The 21,011-nt window shown below is 41.6% G+C and overlaps 1 protein-coding gene across 1 annotated transcript in view; it reads left to right on the top strand.

Moving 5' to 3' along the window:
• The window catches only part of LOC135512536 (ubiquitin carboxyl-terminal hydrolase 13-like), a 52,462-nt gene that overhangs the window by 13,822 nt on the left and 17,629 nt on the right, over positions 1-21,011 (top strand). The window contains exons 5-12 of the mRNA XM_064934659.1: positions 1,858-2,000; positions 5,595-5,779; positions 5,989-6,083; positions 6,316-6,521; positions 7,038-7,109; positions 7,471-7,564; positions 15,312-15,437; positions 20,718-20,871. Of these exons, the coding sequence (XP_064790731.1) occupies positions 1,858-2,000; positions 5,595-5,779; positions 5,989-6,083; positions 6,316-6,521; positions 7,038-7,109; positions 7,471-7,564; positions 15,312-15,437; positions 20,718-20,871 (1,075 nt within the window). The remainder of the gene's footprint in view (positions 1-1,857; positions 2,001-5,594; positions 5,780-5,988; positions 6,084-6,315; positions 6,522-7,037; positions 7,110-7,470; positions 7,565-15,311; positions 15,438-20,717; positions 20,872-21,011) is intronic.

Genomic DNA, 21,011 nt, shown 5'->3' with positions numbered 1-21,011 from the left:
ACACCTACATAAGAGTATCAACTCACATTTATTCAAATTTGTTTTTTTCCCTGCCAAGAAGTTTCCTTTCGTTTGAAAGTGTTTTTTCTTAAATCCTTTGTTATAATCAATTATTTAGTCATGTTTTTTTTTCTTCCTTTTAATAACTTTATGACCCTTGTCATGAAGCATTATGACCATCCTGTGTCACTTTACTCGGACTAAGAAAATACACTTTATGACACTGTCGAAGCATTATGACCATCTTAAGCCTATTACGTACATTCCCTTATATCAGTCATCAGTCAAAAAGAGGGTGTCTTGTCCTGCTCTTGCATTCACCCCAGTCATCAACAACAGAGCATTGGGGTAGGCGCGCATATCTGACATCAATGTGTGAAATTACAATGATAATTTAATATGGTCAATAATAAAAAAATAATTAAAAAAATATATGACAAAAACATACTGTTGACACAGGCTATGGTCTAATATGTTTTCAGTTTTGTGGGTTTTTACACTCATGTAGTCATAACCTGCCATAAAACATGTCACAATAGGTCAAAATGTGTCATAACAGTGTTATGACCACATAACTTATGGCAAGTTATATCAGTTGTTATTATGACATGGTATAACGCTGGGTGTCAAGAAAAGTGTTACCAATAAGTCAAATCAAAGTTTTTTTGGTTGCGTACACAGATTTGCAGATGTTATCACAAGAGCAGCGAAATGCTTGTTTCTAGCTCTAACAAAATAAACAATACTCATATATTCCAAATGTAATAAATGTCAGAGACCGCAATATAAATATACATATAATGTATATTAATTTACGCTGAGTATATCAAACATTCCTAATATTGTTGTCAGTTCAGGAGGTACACTGAAATTCCAATTTTCTTCAATGCTTTTCAATTTGGATCATTTTGAATTGGTTTTACTTGACCGAATTAACTGGAAAATAAATTGACTCCAAACCTGGTATGTATATAATTTAACCTGGGGCGGCAGGGTAGCCTAGTGGTTAGAGCGTTGGACTAGTAACCAGAAGGTTGCAAGTTCAAATCCCCAAGCTGACAAGGTACAAATCTATCATTCTGCCTCTGAACAGGCAGTTAACCCACTGTCATTGAAAATAAGAATGTGTTCTTAACTGACTTGCCTAGTTAAATAAAGGTAAAATAAATAAATAAACCTGTGTTGTGTTAATCATGTATATAGTATAATGGGCATGACCTCCTATTAGTAGTATTGGTACTGTAATAACAATTTAGTCTGTCCAATGTCTATCTGCATTATAATATGGAATTTGATGTCATAACTTCAACGAATAATGTAATAACATGATTAATAAACATTTTTACAAACCTGATAATGTAATAGCCAACGGAAAATGTAATAAATATAATAAGTAATAATTTATCTATTAGATTATCATTCAACTGTTTTAACAACTTTTATGGAGATTTACTACATTATCCATTTGTTACATTATATAAAAAAAACACTTATTACATGATTTAAAAGTGACATTTATTTGGCGTTGTTACGTTATCCCCTGTTACAGGCTTACTCCCCTACCAGTGATGGTGAAAGACAAATCAGCGAGACATTACCATGATACTCTATATTATTAACACGGTTTCAGGAACATATCCTCTCTCTTATCCTCACTGATCTAACTGGGATCAGGTTATATATCCTCTTGTATGCACCACAGTCCTAGACCTGTGACTAGTCCTCGTCTTATTATTTCAGTGATTCAGTGTTTCACGTCAGTGAATCACAATCACATCACATTCACATCGCATGTCAGTGATTCACATCTCCCCAGTCAGTAGATCTAATGCCTCCTGTGTGTCCCGTGACTCCCAGGTGACAATAGCCTGCGATGCCGTGCTCAACGCTGCATCAGCCTACAAAAAACAGGAGCCCGACTCCTGGGACGAGGAGATCCAGGTTTCCAAACATGCCAGGAGTCTTCGACAGCAGGACAACGGCGTGAGGATCCCACCCAGGTAACGAATTGCCTACTGATTGGACTAACAACTGTATTGCAATAATGTAGATACGCCATTATGGTGGACGGTGGCTTCAGATCAACGTCCCCGTCACCCATCTGTAGAATATGTATGTCTGGTGTCATTTTGTGTTTCTTGTGTTGCTGCTAGTTTGTGGGTCCTCTGGTGTTTCTGGTGTGGTTTAGTTTTTTTTTCTGAGTTACTTAATAATGCAGGAAGTTCTCAAACTCTTTGGGTCTGTCTACCACTTTTGTGATAGCAAATTCATCACGGACCCCTCCATAATCAGAACAACCGAAGTGATACATGAAATAGCATACAAGGAGTTTTACTATGACTTTGGCAGTGCATAGCTGGATGAACCAAGTCTCTGTCCCTGGGAAGGAACATTTTTAAAGCATTGGAGAGAGAATTTTGCGGTTTTCAAGTGAATTTCCTACATTTCTACGCTTTTTGTCATGTGGCAGAGAGCTGTTTGGTTGCAGCTTTAAAGCTAATATCCTGCAGTACTACACATTTTGCCATGAGGCATTGACAAAAAGTTGGTGTTTTTAAAGGCCCTGTGCAGTCAAAAACTTGATTTTTCTGTGTTTTATATACATGGAGTTGTCACGTCCTGACCTAAGTTCCTTTTTTACGTCTCTGTTTTAGTTTGGTCAAGGCGTGAGTTGGGGTGGGCATTTAATGTTTTTGTTCTATGTTTTGTATTTCTGCTTTTGGCCTGGTATGGTTCCCAATCAGAGGCAGCTGTCAATCGTCGCTACTTAGGTAGCCTGTGTTCCCACTATGATTTGTGGGTAGTTGTTTTCTGTTTAGTATATGTTACCTTACAGAACTGTTTTGTTTCTTCCATTCGCTTTGTTATTTTGTTTTTGTGTGTTCAGTCTAATATATTAACATGGACACTTACCACACTGCATATTGGTCCGATCCTTCCTACTCCTCTTCAGACGAAGAAGAGATTCGTTACAGGAGTATACAAAAGATTATAAACACCTGCTCTTTCCATGACAAGGTGAATCCAGGTGAAAGCTATGTTCACTTGTTAAATCCATTTCAATAAGTTTATGTGAAGGGGAGGAGACAGGTTAAAGAAGGATTTTTAAGCCTTGAGGTAATTGAGACATGTACTGTCTGTGTGCCATTCCGAGAGTGAATGAGCAAGACAAAAAAATCAAAGTGCCTTTCAATAGGGTACGGTAGGTAGTAGCTGCCAGGCGCATGGGTTTGAGTGTGTCAAGCACTGCAACGCTGCTGCATTTTTCACACTTAATAGTTTCCAGTGTGTATCAAGAAGGGTCCTCCACCCAATGGAGAACTCGCCAACTTGAAACAACTGTGGGAAGCATTGGAGGCAACATGGGCCAACAGCATCCCTGTGAAATGCTTTCGACGCCTTGTAGAGTCCATGCCCCGACGAGTTGAGGTGCAAAAGCAAGGGGTGCAACTCAATATTGCGAAGGTGTTCCTAATGTTTGGTATTGTGTGGTAATATATACCAAGTGAGGTTGGAATAATATTGTGAAAATGATAGTGCCCTTCAGCGTAAGAGCTGTTTGAAAAGACTGGCTGAAATTTCAGCCTGAATCGGTGACATCACCAGGCGGTAAGAGTTCCAAACCTCTGCCAATAACGGCTTGTTTTCAGTTTTCCCGTCACCACTCAGACCACTCCTACCAAAATGATTGCTTGAGGAAGTTTTGGTTATTTTAGAATATTTTATTAAAAATATTCACAGTAAAGTTGTTACCCAGAAATGATTTTGTATTTATACTGAACACAAATATAATTGGAACATGCAACAATTTCAACGAGATAGTAAATTGAAATAAATGAATTATTGACGCTAATCTATGGATTACACATGACTAGGCAAGGGTAGGCCTGGGGTGTTATAGGCCCACCCACTTAGGAGCCAGGCCCACCAACTCCCCACAAAATGGCTTTATTACAGACAGAAATACTTCTCAGTTTCATCAGATGTACGGGTGGCTGGTCTCAGACAATCCCACAGGTGGAGCAGCTGGATGTGGACGTCCTGGGCTGGCGTGGTTACACATGGTCTGCGGTTGTGAGGCCGGATTGGACGTACTGCCAAATTCTCTAAAATGACATTGGAGGAGGCTTATGGTAGAGAATGAAACATTAAATTATTTGGCAGCAGCTCTGGTGGACATTCCTGCAGTCAGCATACCAATTGCACACTCACTCAAAACTTCAGACATCTGTGGCACTGCACATTTTTTGTGGCCTTTTATTCTCTCCAGCACAAGGTGCACCTGTCTAATGATCATGCTGTTTAATCAGCTTCTTGATATGCTGCAACTTATCAGGTGGATGAATTATCTTGACAAAGTATAAATGCTGAATGACAGGGATGTAAACAAATTTGTGCACCAAATTAGAGAGAAATAAGCTTTTTGTGCCAATGGAACATTTCTGGGATCTTTTATTTCAGCTCATAAAACATGGGACCAACACTTTACATTTTGCGTTTATATTTTTGTTAAGTACAGATAAAAAATGGCTGAGTTGGACCTATTTAACAGCTTGAATTACAGTGCATTTATGTAAAAAAAAAAATTGGGGTGGGGAATGCAGGAGGTATTGAGTTGAAAAATGTATAATTTGTGGAGGACTGTGGATACCAATATCCCTGTGAGCCTCCCAGGCCAATGTTGCCCAGGGTTAATGTAAATTAATATTACATTGTATTGCACCCTCTTAACTTATTCCACGGATCCCAAAATGTGTTTAATATGCATTAAGACAATTAAATGTAATTTGTATTTTAAAAATATATATATTTTGAGGTCTGGACCCCTGCAGTACCTCCGCGAGCCCACTTCGAGAACAATTTACTTAATTTACTTGCGCGTCCCTCCGCTTTACTTGTCTGATTCTGCCCCCATATCAAGGAATCTCTCCTGGTTGAATATTCCCAAGGTCAGATCACATAGGCCTACATACGCAGAAAGAATATGCTCTCTTTCAGATGTATTATACTGGCATGCTTGTCATAGGTAGACTTCTCAGCAACTGGTCAATCAATTTCCTGTGCTAAGGATGGTCATTATGAACGGTAGCGAATTTAGATTGGTCCGAATGCGGCTGGGCCACTCTGTAGATGAGACAGAAGGTTACCACACTAAATATAACCCCAAGCGGACACCCATGTGCAGCTGCGTCAACTCTGTCACTCTTTGAGGTGCACAAAACATGATGGGACACACCAGAGCACTTGGATTAACTTGGCCGACCCATTTCTCAGCAGCTCTCCAATCAACAGGTGTTTTCTTAGGCGTCTGAAGCCAAGGTACTCTGTAACGTTACAGAGCCTTTTGCCTGACATGGAAGTCCTATTATATAGCATTATAAAGCACTAGCGTTAAGAAGTGCTTTGTAATGAGAAACGTTAAAACATTGAAACATTGAACATAATTCAGGTCAACAAATTAACCCCAATGAGAGGGAATGCTTTTCGGACATTCTTGCCATTTTGTCCTGCAAGGAAAAACAACACTGAAACAAATGTATAAGAGCAATATGTGATATGACTCAATGTTTCCCTCCTGTCCCCTCTCTTCTCAGTGGATGGAAATGTCAGAAGTGTGAGATGAAAGAGAACCTGTGGTTGAACCTGTCGGACGGAGCGGTGCTTTGTGGGAAGTGGTTCTTTGATGGTTCCGGAGGAAACGGCCACGCCTTGGACCACTTCAAGGACACTAACTTCCCCCTGGCGGTCAAGCTGGACAACCTCACCCCAGACATAGCAGGTCAGTGACACATATTGGGGGAAAACAAAAAACTGGCCTGATTTCAGTGTTTTTAATTCCTCCATTAGTATAAAGCAGACCGTCTCTACTAAACTGTCCCTTGTGTTGTGTATAAACTGACAATAAACCTACTTCAATTTGTTGTTCGTGACGTTACGAGTTGCAATTCACTTGTAACTAGGTTTAACTGTTTTGATTTTCTCTCCCAGATATTTATTCGTTCGATGAAGAAGAAGCAGTCCTGGACCCGCAAATATCCGAACACTTGCAACACTTTGGAATAGACATTATACCGATTCAGCGGGTACGTCTTGCCGTCATTGTAGGAATACAATTAGATGACTTTCAACAACTACTGTCTGTCAATGTCACCAAAAGTAGCCTGTATCAAACAGCCATTTCCATTTCACATAGAACGGAATGGAAATGGGGGGCACATAGAATGTGCCCCCCTGAATAATATCAAATGTCTCTGGGTGTGGCTGGACCCGCATTGTGAATGGGGTCTCCCTCTTTTTATTCCGTTGATTGAACAGAATGGAACAGATAACGGCCACCACAACACAGACAACACAAACGGCATGCGGCCACGAGTCAGCGAGTGGGAGGTGATCCAGGAGTCGGGCATGAAGCTGAAGGCAGTGTACGGCTCGGGTTTCACGGGCATCAAGAACCTGGGCAACAGCTGCTACCTGGGCACCATCATGCAGGTCCTCTTCAGCATCCCTGAGTTCCAGAGGGCGTAAGTATTACTAGCATCTGGGATGGTGTGGGAGAGGGATACAGGGAGATCGAGAGCGAGGCCTCCAGGATGGACCGGAATAAACATAGTAAATCAGGATGTTGGGCGTGGGGGTATGGGGGGGGGGGGTCGTCGTCATGTTTCGCCCTCATACAACAACACCGATGAAGATGACTATGAAAGAAAAGTGACTTGACCTAAAGGTCTTATTACATGTTTTGTACGCATCATTGGATAATAATTGCCCTCAATATTTGCCCTCAAACCATCACGGTCACCTAATAATCCCCAGTTTACAATTGGCTCATTCATCCCCCTCCTCTCCCCTGTAACTATTCCCCAGGTCGTTGTTGAAAATGAGAACGTGTTCTCAGTCAACTTACCTGGTAAAATAATGGATAAATAAATAAAATAGTTGCAGAACAATACCTACAGTACTGTAAGTGGCAGGTTTGTACGAGTGGATGGATGTAGTGTTCAATCTCATATTGTCTGATGTCTGTTTTTAATCTCTAGGTATGTTGGAAATCTACAGAGGATATATGACTACTCACCTCTTGACCCCAGCACAGACTTCAGCACACAAATGTAAGTCAATACACAGTTAAATAACGTAGTTATCATGTTTATCACCCTCACCATGTTGATTTGATTTAGCTCGTCACATAAATCAGCAAGTTGTTTACCACTGGTGTTGCCCAGTCTCTTTTGTTCTTAGTAGTTTGAGTAGCTGTTACAATGCAAGCATGTGTAATGGGTCATATGTGTTTGCCAGTTTACACTCTTGACCAATTTCTTTACTTTTTTGTTTGTATGTTGATGGTGTTGGCAAAGAGCTTTTCCATAGTCAGGTTTGAGGATCTACTGAATTACAATGAAAGCTTGTGTAATAGGACAGGCCATGTTGGTTTGTCACTAATCCTTTGGTTTGTTTTTGTTTATCCACCAGGGCTAAACTGGGCCACGGACTCCTCTCAGGCCTGTACTCCAAACCACCAATGAAATCCGAGCTCATTGAACAGGTGATGAAAGAAGAATACAAGGTATTAGACTGGGTACGTCCAGCTCGATATCTGGGTATAATGTGAGCATGCAAAATTACAGACTGACAAATGGCAATTTGGAGAATGTTTTTGTTTTGTGGTTTCCAGATAAGTAGGCGAAAGAGCTGTTGGTTAACTAGTGTACTGTACTTTTCCTCTCCGGTCATTATTCAGCCACTAGTTTTTTTAAATTCTAGTAATGCAAATGTAATTTAATGAGGAGTCTGCATTCAGGTCAAACAGAATGTTATTGGTTTCCGATTGTTCTCATTACATGAACAAGCAAAAATAATTCTATAGGGGTAGTGTGAACAATGCATAAGCATTTGTAAAAATGTCTTTCTCCAGAACGTTTGTTCTGCACGGTCTTCATTACTTTTTCCGCTGTTCACATTTCTTGATATACACTGCTCAAAAAAATAAAGGGAACACTTAAACAACACAATGTAACTCCAAGTCAATCACACTTCTGTGAAATCAAACTGTCCACTTCGGAAGCAACACTGATTGACAATAAATTTCACATGCTGTTGTGCAAATGAAATAGACAACAGGTGGAAATTATAGGCAATTAGCAAGACACCCCCAATAAAGGAATGGTTCTGCAGGTGGTGACCACAGACCACTTCTCAGTTCCTATGCTTCCTGGCTGATGTTTTGGTCACTTTTGAATGCTGGCAGTGCTTTCACTCTAGTGGTAGCATGAGACGGAGTCTACAACCCACACAAGTGGCTCAGGTAGTGCAGCTCATCCAGGATGGCACATCAATGCGAGCTGTGGCAAGAAGGTTTGCTGTGTCTGTCAGCGTAGTGTCCAGAGCATGGAGGCGCTACCAGGAGACAGGCCAGTACATCAGGAGACGTGGAGGAGGCCGTAGGGGGGCAACAACAGCAGGAGGACCGCTACCTCCACCTTTGTGCAAGGAGGAGCACTGCCAGAGCCCTGCAAAATGACCTCCAGCAGGCCACAAATGTGCATGTGTCTGCTCAATCGGTCAGAAACAGACTCCATGAGGGTGGTATGAGGGCCCGACATCCACAGGTGGGGGTTGTGCTTACAGCCCAACACCGTGCAGGACGTTTGGCATTTGCCAGAGAACACCAAGATTGGCAAATTCGCCACCGGCGCACTGTGCTCTTCACAGATGAAAGCAGATTCACACTGAGCACATGTGACAGACGTGACAGAGTCTGGAGACGCCGTGGAGAACGTTCTGCTGCCTGCAACATCCTCCAGCATGACCGGTTTGGCGGTGGGTCAGTCATGGTGTGGGGTGGCATTTCTTTAGGGGGCCGCACAGCCCTCCATGTGCTCGCCAGAGGTAGCCTGACTGCCATTAGGTACCGAGATGAGATCCTGGGTTCCTCCTAATGCAAGACAATGCTAGACCTCATGTGGCTGGAGTGTGTCAGCAGTTCCTGCAAGAAGAAGGCTTTGATGCTATGGACTGGCCCACCCGTTCCCCAGACCTGAATCCAATTGAGCACATCTGGGACATCATGTCTCGCTCAATCCACCAACGCCACGTTGCACCACAGACTGTCCAGGAGATGGCGGATGCTTTAGTCCAGGTCTGGTAGGAGATCCCTCGGGAGACCATCCACCACCTCATCAGGAGCATGCCCAGGCGTTGTAGGGAGGTCATACAGGCACGTGGAGGCCACACACACTACTGAGCCTCATTTTGACTTGTTTTAAGGACATTACATCAAAGTTGGATCAGCCTGTAGTGTGGTTTTCCACTTTTCCACTTAAATTGGTCCCATGTTTCATGAGCTGAAATAAAAGATCCTAGAATACGCCCAAAAAGCTAATTTCTCTCAAATTTTGTGCCCACATTTTTTACATTCCTGTTAGTGAGATGCTCTCCTTTGCCAAGATAATCCATCCACCTGACAGGTGTGGCATATCAAGAAACTGATTAAACACAGGTGCACCTTGTGCTGGGGACAATAAAATGCCACTCCAAAATGTGCAGTTTTGTCACAAAACACAATGCCACCGATGTTTTGATGGAGCATGTAATTGGCATGCTGAGTGCAGGAATGTCCACCAGAGCTGTTGCCTGAGAATTGAAAGTTAATTTCTCTACCATAAGTCACCTCCAACGTCGTGTTAGAAAATTTGGCAGTACGTCCAACCGGCCTCACAACCGCAGACCACATGTAACCATGCCAGCCCAGGACCTCCGCATCCAGCTTCTTCACCTGTGGGATTGTCTGAGAACAGCTTCCCGGGTAGCTGATGAAACTGCAGATTTGCACAACCGAGGAATTTCTGTATAAACTGTAAAACTGTCCTGGTTCTTCCATGGCCTGCACACTCGCCAGACATGTCACCCATTGAGCATGTTTGGGATGCTCTAGATCTATATGTATGACAACAGGTTCGCCAATATCCAGCTTCTATATTCATGTTGAACATGGCTCTTCCTTTTTGGCCCCTTTACCTTCTAGATAATAATCTGATTGGATTTAATTGGTTGAGGGCAGCATGTTTCAAATTAAAGTGCTTTCACCTATGTGGTTACAGTGCCTTCAGAAAGTATTCACACCCATTTTACACCTTTTGTTATGTTACAGACTGAATTTAAAATGGATTAAATTGAGATTTGTTGTCACTGGTGTACACACAATATCCCATAATGTTAGTGTAATGATGTTTTTAGAATATTTGACAAATGTTATAAAACAATGAAAATCTGAAATGAGTGAATAAGTAAGTAAGTATTCAACCACTTTATTATGGCAAGCCTAAAGTTTCATGGACTCGTTCTGTGGGCAATAAGTGTTTAACGTGATTTAAAAAAATAACTACCTCATCTATGCACCCCACACATACAATTATCTGAAAGGTCCCTCAGTCAAGCAGTGAATTTCAACCACAAAGACCAGGGAAGTTATCCAATGCCTCGCAAGGAAGGGTAGCTATTGGTAGATGGGTAAAAAAACAAACAGACCTTGACCATCCCTTTGAGCATGAAGTTATTAATTCCTCTTTGGATGGTGTATCAATATATCCAGTCACTACAAACATACAGGTGTCCTTCCTAACTCAGTTGCCGGAAAGGAAGGAAACCACTCAGAGATTTTAGGAAAATAGAAGAGAACTGTTTTTAAAGTCCCCAATCAAAGTCATTAAACTTTCAGGATGGATCAACAACATTGTAGTTACTCCACAATACTAACCTAATTGACAGAGTGAAAAGGAAGCGTGTACAGAATAAAAACATTCAACAACACAAGTTCAACTGCAAAAAATGTGGCAAAGCAATTTATCTTTTTGTCCTGAATACGAAGTGTTATGTTTGAGGCAAATCCAATACAACATATTACTGAATTCCACTCTTCATATTTTCAATCATAGTGGTGGCTGGATCATGTTATGAGTATGCTTGTAATTGTTAATTAAGGACTGATGAGTTTTTCAGGATAAAAAGAAACTGAATGGATCTAAGCACAGGCAAAATCCTAGAGGAAAACCTGGTTGTCTGCTTTCCACCAGACACTCGAAGATTAATTCAGCTTTCAGCAGTACAATAACCTAAAACACAAGGCCAATGCTACAATGGAGTTTCTTACCAAGAAGACAGTGAATGTGGCCGAGTGACACTTTTGACATTTGGAAATCTATGGCAAGATTTAAATGGTTGTCTAGCAATGATCAACAACCAATTTGACAGAGTTTGAAGAATTTAAAGACGAATAATGGCCAAATGTTGCACAATTCAAGTGTGGAAAGCTCTTAGAGACTTATCCATAAAGACTCACAGCCATAATCGCTGCCAAAGGTGCTTCTACAAAGTATTGTCTCAGGGGTGTGAATACTTATGGAAATGCAATATTTCTGTATTTCGTTTTCAATACATTTGCATGTTTTCACTTTGTCATTATGGGGTATTGTGTGTAGATGGGGAAACAAAATCAAATTACTCCATTTTGAATTCAGGCTGTAACACAACAAAATGTGGAATAAGTCAAGGGGTGTTTAATATTTTCTGATGACACTGTATACAGTAAAAGGCTATGAAATAAGGAAATGAAGCACTAAACGCCTATTTTAAAACATCCTATGTTTTTTTACCCCTGATTTATCTTAGCCCTTATTAGCCACAGCAGTAATGGATAGGAATGTGGCTCTGCATTTCATCTGAGGCCTCGGCTAGTTTTGGACACAGACAGCTGAGTGGAACACCGTTGCCTGGCAGAATGGAAAAAGGAAGGGACTTGTGCAGAAATATGTATTCTCTTCTGTCAATATACATTATTTCTCCTTCTGATTAACTTGTAGTTTAAAAAAAGTAAGGCTGTGTTGCATGTCTTTAAAAAATATATATTTTCAATATTATAACCCAATATTTGTCCCCAATTTATTTTGGGTTTGTCTAGATGTTGGATCTTAATTTGCCCCCTTTTGTTGCAGAAGGAACATAATCCTGCAGCAGGAGGATTTGAATGAATGAATTTTTTATATTTAGAATCACAGCCAGGCAGGGGTCAGCTGGAAGTTGTGTTTGTAGGCTATACATTAACTTAGACTGCAGGTCCACTTGGCATCAGTTCAAGTAGTCTGTAGTAGGCTTCTTGCATTGCTCTTTGAATTTTTGGAGGAACTAGTTACTCTCTGTGGGCTGTACTTGTACTCTTACTCAAGTAATTTCTGAGGGAAGTAACTTAATTTTTTACTACGTTACATTTTACCAAATCACTTCAGTTACGAAGGTTGATAGATATTTCATGTCATCACTGTCGGAGGAAAACCTCCAAATTTAGTGATTTTACATGAATCTATTGGTTCCCCTTTACCCTTTACGTCTGTATGAATGTTTCACAACCCCTTGACCAATGAAATGTATTCAAAATAGCTTGTCATCAAAACTCCATCAAACCCTGTATCTCCACCACGGCTCTTGAAGTGAAGCGTACGTCTTCATGCCTGAGGATATTTTTGTTTGTGGGTTCTTAGCCAAATGCGATCAGAGGTAAGTTTAATTACCTTCTGCCTTTTGTAATATTGTATATTTCTGGAGTAAGAAGTATTTCTCAGATACAATTCTGCTGTGTTTTTTGAGGGCGAGTGCAAATCAAATGGCTAGCTTTGGCTAACCAAGTATCTGACAGACAAAGTTTAACGTGTTTTTAGCTCCCCATATGGTCTCTGCTTGTTGGCTAACTAGCCAACTTGTCATTGGCATAAAGAGTGATCAAATTAATCAGATGTGTGTGTGTGTGGCAATAACTAAATAGCTATTACATTAGGTTGTCACTAGCTAGCTGTAGTGTCAACCATGTAGCTAGCTAACGTTAGCTAGATCAACCAAGACATGTGGTCGAAGGCATTGTCCAAAAGGCACCTAAAGAACTCTGACCATGAGAAACAATAACTCTCTGTCTGGAGGAAACCTGGCACCATCCCTATGGTGGTGCCAGCATCATGCTGTGGGGGATGTTTTTCCGAGGCAGGGACTGGGAGACTAGTAAGGATCGAAAGAAAGATGAATGGAGCAAAGTACAGAGATCCTTGATGAAAACCTACTCCAGAACGCTCAGGACCTCAGACTGGGGAGAACGTTCACCTTCCAACAGGACAATGACCCTAATCACACAGCCAAGACAAAGCAGGAGTGGCTTCGGGACAAGTCTTTGAGTGTCCTTCAGTGGCCCAGCCAGGCTGGACTTGAACCCAATCGAACATCTCTAGAGATACCTGAAAATAGCTGCAATGCTCCCCATCCAACCTGACGGAGCTTGAGAGTATTGACAGAGAAGAGTGTGAGACACTCCCCAAATAGAGGTGTGCCATGCTTGAGGTATCATACCCAAGAAGACTTAGTTGTAATATTTAGTTTAATTTGTAATGAATTTGGAAAAAAATCTAAACCTGTTTGTCATTATGGGGTATTGTGTGTAGATTGAGGGGAAACCATTTTAGAATACGGCTGTAACGTATCAAAATGTGGATAAAGTCAATGGGTCTGAATACTTTCCAAATGTGTTACCTACAGGAAAGTTTAATTACAAACTTTTTTCAAAGTGCTTGTAGTGCATTCAGATTTCTATCACTGAAGCATGTGCACAAGATCAAAATCCATGCACGAGACGCATGCATTCTAGCCGAGCTCGTGTTTACATGGTTCTGCACATGCTTCAGGTAATAGAAATCTGAACGCATTACCAGCACTTTGAAAATCCTGTGGATAAATTCTCACCAACTACAACCACAACAAAGGAGGCGTGGACAACCTGGACAAGGTGATTGGGACTTACAGCTACAGGATGATTACTGCCCACTGGCCACTGGTCATCTTCCATAACATCATTGATATGTCCTCATATAATGCCTTCGTGATATGGAACAAGATCAACCCTACCCGGATGACTGATAAACGGAACAAGAGGAGGGTGTTCCTGGAGCAGTTGGGAAAGGCACTTGCAACCCCACACATTCAAAGAAGGGAGTGCCTCCCCCACACAGCAGCCTCTGCAGCGCTTGTGAAAGCTGTTCGGGAGGCTGAATCTTGTCCTGATGCCAATTCTGCCCCCCAAAGAAGGACTGTAAACAAATACTATGTGCTGCACATGTCAGAAATGCATCTGAAAAGTCCATGCACACACACTTGCATACTGGCCTACATGTGCTAACTAGTTGATTGATTTATGTTCTTCATGTTTTTGTTTTGTATCTATCTTGTTTTATTCTTATTGATTGTTGTTTTTCACCTTGTGAGTGGGGGCAAAGTTTAAAAAAATGGGTGAAGGCTAATATTTTGTAGTTGAATTCCTCATTGTACAGTGTAAATATGAATATATCACAATGTTGCCAAAAAAGTTCAAGACTGTTATTGTTTCCCTTCAATAAAATGCATTCAAAACTACTTTCTGCACATTTGTTACTTTCTTAGATTATAAAAGTGCTATCTCTTGTTAAAAAACAGTGGTGTCCACTGATTTAAATGCAGTCTTTCTGCATTGTGAAGAGGGAAAACCCAGATATTCACAATGTTTGTGATGAATGACAGGTTGGTTCTTCATGCAAAATAGATTTGGGGTTAAATTCTATTAAGCTGCTTTATTTTAGGGGTTTAGTGAAGGTAGGTCATTTATTTACCTTTAGGACAAGGGAGTATACATAATGTTAAGACTACACAAGGGTTAAATGTGCCATTTTGCCATTTTTCATTGCCTAGATGGCTAGCTGCTGCATATCAACTTGTCTTGCTTGAGCAGTGTGAATTGTTGCTAATCCAATCTGTACAATACAGCCCTGAATCCTCAAGTATTTACTATACAGATTACCGACATAGAGGGACTCTACACTACAGCACCTGCTGTTGTGAGATTTATGATTAATCTCACACAGCCAATAAAGACCGTCATGATTGTCTGCAGATTGACTGCTTGTTTTTGTGGGGAAAGGATCTCAAGGATAATTTGTACTTGTTTCTGCTTGATTAAATTTGTTTTTCAATTGAAAAACGAAGACGGCAAAGCCCTTTTCAAGTCGAAACAAATCCTCACTTGAGTAGCTGAAATCGCCTCAAGTTGGAAATTGGCCTCATGATATTCAGAATGTTTTTAGCAGAATCTGATTTTTTTCCTGAAGTACCACCAATCACATTTCAATGGTTTTGGTTTGGCGTCTTGTCTTGATGCACCCTTAGACAGGTGACAAATCATTCTGTGTGTGTGTGTGTGTGTGTGTGTGTGTGTGTGTGTGTGTGTGTGTGACCCCTTGTTCTCATTCCAGCACCAGCCAAAGGGTGTATCTCTCAAGATGTTCAAAGCCCTGGTTAGCAATGGCCACCCGGAGTTCTCCTCCAACAGACAACAGGATGCACAGAAGTTTTTCCTGCATCTCATCAACCTGGTGGAGGTATGCATGTATGGCTTCATATGTGTTTTCTATAAGTAGGAGCGTGTTACGGTGTACTTGTAATAATAAAAAACTACTCTAAAAGGCACGTAGCGATGAATACAGTATGCCATTGTTGCAGAGGTACAGCAATTGGCACACAGTCACTGGTGTTCAATAAAAGGCTCATAAGCATACATGGTATCTAATGGCACTGGCTTTTCAGCTTGTCTTTCAGTGATGGCCTTAATAAAAGTAAAAAAAATAGCTTTCATGAAATGGCTACCGTGAAGCATTTTTCCGGCATGTCGGTGCATCTCTGACTCTTGTCACACGTGGTCAATCGGAACCTTGGGGGAGAAGAAGCGGGACTGTTTTTGACGAAATGCAGCACCCTGTCCCTGGGCCAGCAGACACACACTTGTGCTCTGAAGTGACTTTCTCAACCGGGTTAAATTTAGACTGCACCTGTCGGTTACACTGGCCAGATAATGCTTCCTATTCTGCCTGAAGTCAACACAGAAACATGCTCAGACTAGAAACCCACCACTTTCTCTGCTCTTGCCCTTGACAAAACAATCGAGCCAAAAATCCGTTTACTGGACTCCGTTGCATGGCTGATTTTATCTATTGTCAATTGTTGTCAAAAGTCAACTTCATGTTAATATAAGTAAAAAAATCAACTGTTTTTTTTCTTAGCTTCAAAGTACCTTTTCTAATTTAAATGGCCCTATGTTTTTACCTTTTTTAATTTTAATTGAGTGAATAATTTGTGGGCATAATCAGCTGTCCATAGCCAGTGTGGAGGAACTGAGTTGGTTAGACCGAGATAGGCAGACTAACAGTAGCCTTCAAGTTTAGCCTGCCAGCCAGCCAGTTAGAATACGTCACTGGAGTTGGGAGTAGAGCTATAACCTGAGAATTTCTGTAGCCTCTTAGAATAGAAAAGCTGCTGATGTGACACTCCATACAAGCCAAACGGTTTTAATATAAGACCCATTTCTCCATGAGTCTTCAAATAAATTAAACAAGTTTTGTCCCCAATGACCCCCCCCCCCCCAAGAAACATCTGCGTACCTCTTTGAGTTATGCTTGCTTCCACCTGTCTTTCTTCATTAGTCAATCTTTGACTGTGTGTAATTGACCACATGACATCAGGATGCTTGGCATGCCCCCTTGTGATATATACACTGCTCAATGAAATAAAGGGAACACTAAAATAACACATCCTAGATCTGAATGAATGAAATATTCTTATTAAATACTTTTTTCTTTACATTGTTGAATGTGCTGACAACAAAATCACACAAATTATCAATGGCAATCAAATTTATCAACCCATGGAAGTCTGGATTTGAAGTCACACTAAAAATTACAGGCTGATCCAACTTTGATGTAATGTCCTTAAAACAAGTCAAAATGAGGCTCAGTAGTGTGTGTGTGTGTGTGTGTGTGTGGCCTCCACGTGCCTGTATGACCTCCCTTCAACGCCTGGCCATCCTGATGAGGTGGCGGATGGTCTCCTGAGGGATCTCCTCCCAGACCTGGACTAAAGCATCCGCCAACTCCTGGACAGTCTCTGGTGCAACGTGTTGTTGGTGGATGGAGCGAGACATGATGTCCCAGATGTGCTCAATTGGATTCAGGTCCGGGGAACGGGCAGGCCAGTCCATAGCATCAATGCCTTCCTCTTGCAGGAACTGCTGACACACTCCAGCCACATGAGGTCTAGCATTGTCTTGCATTAGGAGGAACCCAGGGCCAACCGCACCAGCATATGGTCTCACAAGGGGTCTGAGGATCCCATCTCGGTTCCTAATGGCAGTCAGGCTACCTCTGGCGAGCACATGGAGGGCTTTGCGCCCCCCCAAAGAAATGCCACCCCACACCATGACTGACCCACCGCCAAACCGGTCATGCTGGAGGATGTTGCAGGCAGCAGAACGTTCTCCACGGCGTCTCCAGACTGTCACGTCTGTCATATGTGCTCAGTGTGAACCTGCTTTCATCTGTGAAGAGCACAGGGCGTCAGTGGATTTGCCAATCTTGGTGTTCTCTGGCAAATGTCAAACGTCCTGCACGGTGTTAGGCTGTAAGCACAACCCCCACCTGTGGACGTCGGGAACTCATACCACCCTCATGGATTCTGTTTCTGACCGTTTGAGCAGACACATGCACATTTGTGGCCTGCTGGAGGTCATTTTGCAGGGCTCTGGCAGTGCTCCTCCTGCTCTTCCTTGCACAAAGGCAGAGGTAGCGGTCCTGCTGCTGGGTTGTTGCCCTCCTATGGCGGCCTCCACGTCTCCTGATGTACTGGCCTGTCTCCTGGTAGCGCCTCCATGCTCTGGACACTTCGCTGACAGACACAGCAAACCTTCTTGCCACAGCTCACATTGATATGCCATCCTGGATGAGCTGCACTACCTGAGCCACTTGTGTGGGTTGTAGACTCCGTCTCATGCTACCACTAGAGTGAAAGCACCACCAGCATTCAAAAGTGACCAAAACATCAGCCAGGAAGCATAAGAACTGAGAAGTGGTCTGTGGTCCCCACCTGCAGAACCACTCCTTTATTGGGGGTGTCTTGCTAATTGCCTATAATTTCCACCTGTTATCTATTCCATTTACACAACAGCATGTGACATTTTTATTGTCAATCAGTGTTGCTTCCTAAGTGGACAGTTTGATTTCACAGAAGTGTGATTGACTTGGAGTTATATTGTTGTTTAAGTGTTCCCTTTATTTTTTTGAGCAGTGTCTATATACATTTATTACACACACAAAGTTGAAGTTGGGAGTTTACAAAACTATAGTTTTGGCAAGTCCGTTAGAACATCTACTTTGCATGACACAAGTCATTTTTCCAAAACTTGTTTACAGATTATTCCACTTGTAATTCATTGTATCACAATTCAAGTGGGTCAGAAGTTTACTTAAACTTTAAAGTACTTGTCCTCTTGCTCAGTTGTGCATCGGGGCCTCCCACTCCTCTTTCTATTCTGGTCAGACACAGTTTGCGCTGTTCTGTGAAAGAAGTAGTACACAGCGTTGTGCGAGCTCTTCAGTTTCTTGGCAATTTCTCGCATGGAATAGCCTTCATTTGTCAGAACAAGAATATACTGACAAGTTTCAGAAGACGACAGTTCTTTGTTTCTGGCCATTTTGAGCCTGTAGTCGAACCCACAAAGCTGATGCTCCAGATACTCAACTTGTCTAGAGAAGGCCAGTTTTATTGCATCTTTAATCAGAACAACAGCTTTCATCTGTGCTAACGTAATTGCAAAAGGGTTTTCTAATGATCAATAAGCCTTTTAAAATTACAAACTTGGATTAGCTAACACAACGTGCCATTGAAACACAGGAGTGATGGTTGCTGATAATGGGCCTCTGTACCCATTTGTAGATATTCCATAAAAAATTAGCCGTTTCCAGCTATAAGTCATTTACGACATTACAATGTCTACACTGTATTTCTGATCAATTTGATGTTATTTTAATGGACAAAACATTTAACTTTCTTTCAAAAACAAGGACATTTCTAAGTGACCCCAAACTTTTGAACGGTAGCGTGTGTATATATAGTACCAGTCAAAAGTTTGGACACCTACTCATTCAATGTTTAAAAACATATATTATTATCATTTAAAAAAACAACAACAATTTTGTACATTGTAGTGAAGGCATCAAAACTATGAAAAAACACATTGAATCATGTAGTAATCAAAAAAGTGTTAAACAAATTCAAATATATAGTTTATATTTGAGGTTCTTCAAAGTAGCCACGCTTTGCCTTGAGGACAGCTTTGCACACTCCGAGAATGCTTTTCCAACAGTCTTGAAGGAGTTCCCACATATGCTGAGCACTTGTTGGCTGCTTTTTCTTCACTCTGCAGTCCAACTCATCCCAAACCATCTCAATTGGGTTGAAGTCAGGAGGTTGAGGAGGCCAGGTCATCTGATGCAGCACTCCATCACTCTCCTTCTTGGTAAAATAGCCTTTACACAGCCTGGAGGTGTGTTTGGTCATTGTCCTATTGAAAAACAAATAATCCCACTAAGCGCAAACCAGATGGGATGGCATATCGCTGCAGATTGCTGTGGTAGGCATGCTGATTAAGTGTGCCTTAAATTATAAATACATCACTGACAGTATCACCAGCAAAGCACCATCACACCACCTCTTCCATGCTTCACGGTGGGAACCACACATGCGGAGATAATCCATGCACCTACTCACAAAGACACGGCGGTTGGAACCAAACATCTCAAATATGGACTCATTAGACCAAAGGACAAATTTCCACCGGTCTAATTGCTCGTGTTTCTTGGCCCAAGCAAATCTCATCTTATTGGTGTCCTTAAGTAGTGGTTTCTTTGCAACATTCGACCACGAAGGCCTGATTCACACAGCCTCTTCTGAACAGTTGATGTGTCTGTTACTTGAATTCTGTGAAGCATTCATTTATTTGGGCTGCAATTTGAGGCAGGTAACTCAAAATAACTTATCCATTGCAGCAGAGGTAACTCTGGGTCTTCCTTTCCTGTGGCGGTCTACATGAGGCAGTTTCATCATAGCACTTTGTGGTTTTTGCAACTGCACTTAAAGAAACGTTCAAAGTTCTTGAAATTTTCCGTATTGACTGATGTTCATGTCTTTAAATTAATGATGGACTGTTGTTTCTCTTTGCTTATTTGAGCTGTTCTTGCCATAATATGGACTTGGTCTTTTTCCAAATAGGGCTATCTTCTGTATACCATTCATGCCTTGTCACATCACAGCTGGTTGGCTCAAACACATTTAGAAGGAAATTAAATTCCACAAATTAACTTTTAACAAAGCACACCTGTTAATTGAAATGCATTCCAGATGTCTACCTCATGAAGCTGGTTGAGAGAATGCAAAGAGTGTGCAAAGCTGTTATCAAGCCAAAGGGTAACTACTTTGCAGAATCTCAATTATAAAATATATTTGGATTTCACACTTATTTTTTAGTTACAACATGATTCCATATGTTATTTCATTAGTTTTTATGTCTTCACTATTAGTGTAAAAATAAAGAATCTGTTGAATGAGTAGTGTGTCCAAACTTTTGACTGGTGTGTGTGTGTGTGTGTGTGTGTGTGTGTTGCTAAGGTTCAAACATGCATGCAATTAATGAAAGTCTCAATGTTCTAATTGATGGGAACAGTTCGTTACATTTCCAAACACTTTTTTAACTGGTAAATTCAATTGCATCCATGAAGACGACGTAAGTATTCAGTATATTCTCTGCATCTTCCCCTGTGTGTCCCTCGCTTTAGAGAAACAGTGTGGGCTTGGAGAACCCCAACAACGCCTTCCGCTACCTGGTGGAGGAGCGCGTGCAGTGTTGCCAGACGCAGAAGGTGCGCTACACCCAGAAGGTGGACTACCTCATGCAGCTTCCGGCCCCCATCGAGGCCGCCTCCAACAGAGGTAAGATCCCACAGGCAGCTGGCCCAGCCCCATGAGAACCAGCAGGGCTGCTGGCTCCCCCACAGCTCTCCTCTTCAAAGGGCATGGAGGATCGATATCTCTGAATGCCAGAGTGGGTTGGGAGTTTGTTTTTAAATGCA

Source organism: Oncorhynchus masou, chromosome 24, assembly GCF_036934945.1.
Source record: "Oncorhynchus masou masou isolate Uvic2021 chromosome 24, UVic_Omas_1.1, whole genome shotgun sequence".
In the NCBI taxonomy this organism is placed as follows: Eukaryota; Metazoa; Chordata; class Actinopteri; order Salmoniformes; family Salmonidae; genus Oncorhynchus; species Oncorhynchus masou.
This window is presented reverse-complemented; position numbering and strand designations above follow the sequence as displayed.